This window comes from Morone saxatilis, unplaced genomic scaffold (genome assembly GCF_004916995.1).
Source record: "Morone saxatilis isolate NCDOM2014 unplaced genomic scaffold, NCSU_SB_2.0 Contig23, whole genome shotgun sequence".
NCBI lineage: Eukaryota > Metazoa > Chordata > Actinopteri > Moronidae > Morone > Morone saxatilis.
The window spans coordinates 23,898,463-23,906,727 of NW_023339796.1; the positions used below are offsets into that span (position 1 = coordinate 23,898,463).

Below are 8,265 nucleotides of genomic sequence, written 5' to 3' on the forward strand. Positions count from 1 at the left end.
GTCCATTTACCATTTACCATAAGTCTTTTCACAGTGTCTGAAACGCATGACGGCGTAGAGCGGTCCCCCTCAGCTTCCAGTTGATGAGGGTTCGGGCATGGGGCGACGTGGTGTGGCGCGGCTGCGCCGGGCAACTGTCATGCAGGCCCCAACGTTGGGAGATGGCGAGGTCCCGCCCAATGCTACTTGCAGTTTTAATTATTGATGATTTTTTTTTTTGTTTCAAGGTCCAGTGTATAGGATTTAGTGGCGTCTAGTGGTGTAGTTACGAATTGCAACTAACTGAATACCCAAAAACATCAAAGGTCCTACATCCAGTATCTACAGCCAGTGTTTGGTTTGTCTGTTCTGGGCTACTGTAGAAAAACAGTGGTTCAACATGGCTTACCCACTCCCTCTGTAGATAAAAACAGCTCAGTCTAAAGTACGATTGTTACATTTCATTCCCTAATGAAAACATACATTTCTGCCAATAGATCCTTAATGTTACACACTGGACCTTTAAGTAGCCATGTGCTGAGATCTTAGCCACCTTACTAAAGGCCCTCACCTGATGTCCTCCAGGTCGTAGTAAACGTTGCGGCTGTTGTCTTTGATGTAGATGGCCATGCTTGGAGACTGCAGCATCTTCATGGTGAGCTGATGGGGGAAGGCGGTGACAAACAGAGCTCGCAGAGAATCCTGACTGCTGATCTCAGTGGGTATCCTGGCCTGCTTGGTCTCCTCCCCATACTGCAGGTACAACACACCTGACACAGCACATACAGGCAGGGAGGGCTTTAGTCTGTGACTGGACTAATACCAACACATTGACATGTGACAACAATAGTACAGTATACACAGTGTGTCTGACCCCTTCGTCACTGACCGTGTAAAGCCACTATTATACTCTACACATTAGCACTGTATATATCAAATATATCACTCTAAATATGCAGGGGATTCACAGTAGTCATACTCTTCTATTCAGTGGTTGTTGAAAACCATTTACAGTTGACTCTGACCTCATAAATTGTATGGTTTAAACAAATGACAGTGTTTCTACTAGAGTCCCATCTGTGGCATATTGTAATGTCATCAAACCATAATGACCACAGTTAAACAACACCTCTCTGCAGTGTAAAAAAAAAACTGAACATTGTAGGCTTGACAAAGATGGAATTCATTTTAGATCAGACCTGCTTTCAGCTTCAAGTTAAACTGAGAGTTCCCTGAGGTCACCAAACTTCAAAGAATTGGAATGGTTTAACAGGAGAGTATAGCGCAGTTCACACTATGTGATTTTTGCCCTGATTTTCCACTTGGCGATTATTTTGGGAGATCGCTGACAAATGCTCCCAGATCAGAGGCATCCTCAGGTGAGGAGGAGGATCGCATTGTGTGTATTGTTCAACAGCGACCCGCGGGATTGACAAGAGCTTGCCGATGCCTCGCCATCGAAAAAAAAATCTAGCAGGCTAAATATGTGGTCGTGTCAGAGACTGGGGGAGCCATGCAATGAGCTACAGCCAGTTAGAGTAGACACAGTTAACCTCTCTCTACAGCACCATACAGGAAGCAGCAAACCGGTAGTTACTTTGGTAACAGCCGAAAAAAACTCTTGTGCTTACCGACACACACACAACATAGACAGACAATTAACAGCATTATCAGTCGGTGTTCAATGTGGCATGTACTGTATCTTAGTAAGATTTTTTGTAAGAAATTTTTGAAACGGTCCACTTCTCATACCCTCATTTTAAACTACTTTCCTAATTAAACATGATGTGCTTGTTATTAATTACTCCTGATGAAACCTAGTTGGCAGACACCACAATGACTGCAAGACTCCCAACAATAAGACTTTTTGTGTAGTCTGGACAATACAGAGATCTGACCACTCTAAAAGTCATGTAGTGTGTCAAAGGCTACAATTACCACACACTCATAGTCCTGAGGAGAGATCTGTTACCACAGCAGGGGTTCCCAAACAAGGAACCTCACAATAGATGCACATTTGACCACGGACCTTCAATTCCAGTTGACTGCACGAGAGGGGGAGAGCAAGGGGATACTAGGTCATAGACTGTGGATGTTTTGTTCTAATTGTAGATCTGTTTTATTTTTAAGAACTTTGGTACTTTCGATAGTATCAAATGTATAAATAACAGAGATTGTATTTTGTTTTTACACGTGGTATCAGAAATCTAATTATCAATAAATTACAATGAAAATGAAAATGAAAACCAAAAGAATGTGTCTACTTACCAAGGGGCCTCTCTCTTGTCTGACCACTCGACCGCCCCACAGGTAGACTTGCTCTGGCTTTACAGCCCCTTGTGAAGGGGGCTGTGGGGGGCAGCACCTCTCCATCAGACATGGCCTCTGTGGCCAGAGGGTCCTGCTGCTCCACCAAGCCTAGTACACCTGCACAGGTGGGGCTTTCAGAGGGTCGGGGACTCCCCACCTGGATATAATGAAAAAGAAGAAAAAAAGATTTTTGTCCTGCAGAGAGAATAGCATCATAGAGTCTTGCAAGTCCTTGGAACAGGACAGAGGGTGAGACGGTTTCAAACTTCCAGTTGGCTTTTTCAGAAGGGCAATACATACAATTGTTACAAGGTGGTTCATCAGAGGAACACCTTCCTCATTTCTGTATTAGTCACATATTACTAACTGTAACATCCACAATGCTTGCCAACACTGTGCATATGTCTCGGGTTCACAGTGTCAGCCAAGTATACTTACTTTCACCTGGTAACATATTTTAATGTCAGTGGAGGGTGGGAGAAGTCAGGTCAAGTCAAGTCTACCGATCCCCGTAGGGAAACCCTTTCTCTGCATTTGACCCAAGTACTAGGAGCAGTGGGAAGCCACTGTACACTGCCTGGGGACCAACTCCAGATGTAAGCCTTGGTCAAGAGCACTGACTGGAGAATTAACCTAACATACATGTTTTGATACAGAGAGTGTATGGCTTGGACACAGTTAGTTTTACTTTCCTCTTACCTTACCACAGTTATACGTTATTGGCATTTCAGTCAGACAAAACTACTTCCAATTATATACAATAAACTTTTAAATAAAGTCCAGGACTGCTGGAGTCTGGTGTTTTCATTCCAAAATTAACTTTTCATCAGAATATTTTAAAATTAGGCATTAACACAATATTTAACAAAACAAATACTACATATATTACATCACACAGGATGAATATAAGTCCAATTCTGAGTTGTCTACTCATTGGCTTGGCTACTTCATGGTTGGGAAGCCAGTGAGGGATCATGTTGTTCTCTCTGCATAGTATCCTTGTGTACCTCCTCAGGACAAGAGAAAGAGTTGGCAGCAATAAGGACTGTAGTGCAGTCTGGACAAAAACTGTCAATTAAACAAACAAATTTTCTCAGTCTTGCCTAAGGTCACTTCAAATACAATTCGGTCACCTAGGGTCCACAATGGGACATTTGAAGATACAAATGATAAGGATACAAGTTGACTCAATCACAACAAGAGTTTGTACTCCATTATTTTACCTTCCAGGAGAGTACTGATGAATCAAGAGTTGCATTCTGATCCCAGTGATGAAAATGCTCCAACAGCCAGTCACAACTGTCTATTGATAAAATGGATAGGACTTCAGCTTGCATACCCTCAGCAGCCTTCACTACTCCATATGGCTGCCAGAAAGCCCATAAAGCTGCACTCCTGCCTGCAGTATGTAAAGGAGGCACTGTAAGAAGTAGTCAACCAGACTGGAAGTGAGTCAACCTATATTGGTTTAAAAACTGGTTGCTGAGCTGAGAAAGATGGAAAACCTGGTCCACAAATACGGTTGGATACCGAGACATTGTGCCTTTACAACTTGTATCTATCAGACTGAATCACTGCACCTGCCATCACTAGTTAACATTATGGTAACTATCTCACTACATGGCTCTAGCTTATAGCTACCTTAAACATAGTTAAAATGCAGAGTTAAACGGTATACAGTATGGCTGTATTTCACTAGAAAGGATTCCAACACCGGACGGGACGTCTAACAAATATTATTTGTGAGTGATAATATTTCTGTTTGAAGCTAAAGTTTGTAGAATATCAAGAATACTTACTCAAAATGTAGTACTGTAACTGTTAGTGTTAAATTATTCAAGTTGGTTTTACTTATTATGTGAATGTTATGTAAATATATGTAAATATAAGTGTTTTGTATTAATTGATATCAATATAGTGTTGTCACGATACCAAAATTATTGTTTTGATACCGATACCAAGTCAAAGGAATTGCAGATTTTGATACCTTTTTTAATACTTTCCTGAAAAGGGAGAAACCACTCTCAACAATACCTTACTCGCTGTGCCCATTTTTTACACACACAGGGCAACACTAATATCAAATAAATTACAGCAGACAAATGAATGAAACATATGAACACCTAGATAATTAAACATTTTGACAAAAATATCGAAATATCAAAAATATCCCCCGCCTAAGCTTAAGCTGGAGGGTTTGGCTGCTGCGGTTTTGGCTGCTGCTTCTGAGGGAGTTTGCTCTTTCGGAGCCCGAGGCTCCAGACTTTTCTGTAGCAGAAGAAATGGAAATACTTAAAATACATTGGTATCCGCGGTGATAAATTTGTCAATAACAGAGAGACTACAAATAGTTATGTGATACGTAACAATACCTGACTTGACACTTAGCATCCTCTATATGCAGTGGTTATAATGGATGAACTGGCTAACATTTTACTTAACGTTTAAACATAATACATAATTGAATTAGATAGGAAACTAGATGAGCTCTTAACCTAATGGTTATTTAAGCTTAGTAATCAATATGGATTAAATACTGAAGCTAATGTTCTCTGTACCGACTCCAACGTCCTGAATTCTCTTGATGGTTATCTCCTATATAAAAATGAGTCCATCCATTCTTACAATGGCCGTTTTGGACAATACACCCTCTTGCGTCCAGGTCTATGCCTCTTTAAATCTGTAATGAACCCAATATAAATACAATCACTGACAAACCAGTGCACATTGGCTCTGATTACCCAAGAGATCACCATATATGCCTATCACGATCATATTTTAGCTGATGTTTATGTTATGCTTATTTTACCTTTGCAAAATTATTCAACGGTTATCTGTGAAAGTGCGTTTCAAGAGATGTTGAATCTATTGGTTAAGCCCATGAGGAATAATGCCCATTAGTTAGCCTACTATCTCACGGGGTCAACTACGTGGTGCAAAATAGTTGACATTCTGCACCAAAATAGACCGCCTAGCTCTGAGCGAGTTTACAGGACATGAACGTTGAGTCGTGTTGCTTTCCACATACCTAACCTGTCGGTCCTTTAAACTCCCTTGTACAACTCCGGCCGTGCTACCTGCTTCGCAGGTTCGAGCTGTTGGCTCCGCCCTTTGTTTACATTTGTTTACATTTGTTAGTAGCACTGACGACAAAGCCAGACTCTCGGACTTTACGCGTAACTTTGCCCTCATTGTCAGCAAGGTAGGCAAGTACTTCCATATTTCACTCCCTCGGCGTCATCTTTTTCTTAACAGTCCGGGACCGCGGCGGGCCCCAACACGTATCACTCCACGCGTCCGCACAAGCGGTACATGCACCGTCTCGTTATAGTGTTTTTTTTTGTCAATGAAAACAGCCTGCACCTTTCTTTGCTGCGTGCCGTGAGGCAGAAACAACACTAGACATCCCACAGGGAGGCGCACTGGAAGCATGCGTTACACCCACCAACATGAAATAAGTCTCTTACCAAATCTGGAAACGTGGTCCATTCTTAAAATCCTGTACTAATAAATTTAGAATCGGCGGACGTTTTTAATTTCTGAGCAATCGCGATACTTTTGAAGTATCGGTGTACCGTGCAACACTATATCAATATGTTTAAGTACTTTGAATTTCAAGTTCAAATTTACCTTATCAATATAAAAAGCCATTATTTAATGATGTTGACAGTCATTTTGTGCTCCTTTTTTTTAACGGTTTAGCACCCGTATCAGAAATATATATATATATATATATATATGATCATGACAACACAAAATGACATCTAGTCTGATTTTTGGTTTATATATGACCACTTAGCCTTTGAAGACATAAGACAGATCTGCTAAACATGCATGCTTAAGTCTAGAAGAGTCAGCAATGTGTTAATTGTATAATCCATACCTGTATAAATAATTGCATCACACACAGACACAGACAGACAGACAGACACACGCACACACACAGAGAGTGCACATTTTAATACACATCAGGTGTTAATATTTACTCTGCTTTCCAACCTAGCTGTCAGACAAAACACACATGTGAAGCTCACATACGCAGGCCCGCATGTCAACATTAGACAGTGTGTGTCCCCACAGTTGCTACTAGCTGTAGAACACCATACACTCTGCTTCAGTATGTGCCAGCACATTTTTACATCAACTTCAAGACAGCTGTCACATTCCATTATACAAATAAGCTGATAAAGTGCAGCAGTTGTGTGCACTGGCTCAGTGCTCCATGTTTTTTAAGACAAATATAGGTGTGTGTGTGTGTGTGTTCCTCTAACTTTCTTATGGAGCAAATGTTGTAAATATAGAAAGATGAAAAAAGGAGGCTACTTGAGGTGAAGAGACAACATAATACACCAGGGGCCAGCTGTTCCACTTCCACGCAGAACTTCTTCTGTAGAGCTTGCTACATATTTACACCTACTAGATGTTTTTGCTCTCTTTTACCATTTACTAACTCACTGTCATTTCAGATCCTACCACTCCCTGCAGTAACCCCTTTGTTCCTGCCATGAATCATGTGCTCAAATTGTAACTAATGCTGAAGTATTTAGCCAGAATACTGGTGGATTTAAAAAACAGTATTTAGGCAAAATACTGTCAGAAATGAAATATTATTCATAGGTATGTTTTCATTAGAGTATAATCACCACAAAATAAGAATTATTGTGGTTTTGTTACCTTAGAATCAGCTGTTTTTATCTACAGAAGGAGTGGGTCTTCTTCTACAGAGTCCACCATGTTGAACCGCCATGTTTCTACACTAGCTCAGAACGGACAAACATGAGGGACAAAAGATGCCCCTGTGTTTAACCGTGTGTTAAAAGCAGATAGCAGACTAAAATAATATTTTACATGGATAGACCAGGCAACAGAATTCATTGGTAGACGTCTCAATCGCATTTAGGCTAGTTTTGGCCGACAAAGCGTACTGGTAACAACTGCAAGAGAAAGGGAACTGGTGAAAGTCCACCTGCTAGGACCAGACCAGATCAAGAAGAACTGACTGCCACTTTATTGTGGTAAAAAGTCTGAATGGAAAAGGTGCCAAGATGACAGAAAATTATGATGGGGCAAAAAATATGCATATTAAAGCATCTTTGAGAACTGGACTTCTGGTGAGCGTTTCAAGATGGCGGCACGGATTGAAACCTCTCCGGGTCAATTTAATAAAAAACTCCACTAACATGTGTGTTATATATATATGTTTATAATACTAGCCCTGTAGGATTGCTGTCATTGTTGTATAACCAGGCTCAGGTTAAACCCTTTGTAAAACATAGAAACATAGAATGAAAGCCAAAACCCTTTATTTTAATATCTAGTGACATTTAGCTAGCTCTGGCTAATATTACACTACCGGAAATCAAGTCTTCTTAGCCGCTCTAAAACAGAGGATGCCAGTGCCCAGTGAAAGTACAGACATGACCCACCCTCTGACTCTGATTGGCTAGTACTCATTGCTTTTGTTGCTTTACGTTAGGTTAGGAGTAAAGAGTAAGATTGGTTAGGGTTAAGATGAGAATAACAGGGTAAGCCAGTCAGAGTAGTGTAAGTAACAGTAACACTGTGATTGTGACACCAAACAGGATCTACTAGGGAGAGAAGTTTGGACCAGGACGACCCCTTTTCCACCAAATTAGCTCTTGCTTTTTACCTGGTTAGGAATCAACAACAGTCAAAAACTAGAACATTTCTAAAGAAATTTTGAGTGTGCCTGACTCTGGCCCGTGACTCTGGTCCATATATTATTGACACTGCTAAGTAGTTTACAGTATATGACCTCTACCATTGCTTATTTCTTGTGTTTCTACAGTTATGTGCTTTTATGTAAACGCAAATAATTGTTAATATATGGTATTTCTTAAATGGAGCTTGGCATAATATTGTCCTGGGATTATGCAGGAAGCATCATGGTTTAATTCAAATTGCTAAAGTAACTAAATAAGTAATAACCACAATGATGGGAATAATAAGTATGTA

At 40.5% G+C, this 8,265-nt stretch overlaps 1 protein-coding gene across 1 annotated transcript in view; it reads right to left on the minus strand.

Annotated features, from left to right (window-relative positions):
* Positions 1–8,265, minus strand: part of LOC118334854 (sickle tail protein homolog) — a 55,018-nt gene that overhangs the window by 28,518 nt on the left and 18,235 nt on the right. The window contains exons 4-5 of the mRNA XM_035670926.1: positions 2,248–2,446; positions 551–749 (exon numbers count right to left, since the gene is read on the minus strand). Of these exons, the coding sequence (XP_035526819.1) occupies positions 551–749; positions 2,248–2,446 (398 nt within the window). The remainder of the gene's footprint in view (positions 1–550; positions 750–2,247; positions 2,447–8,265) is intronic.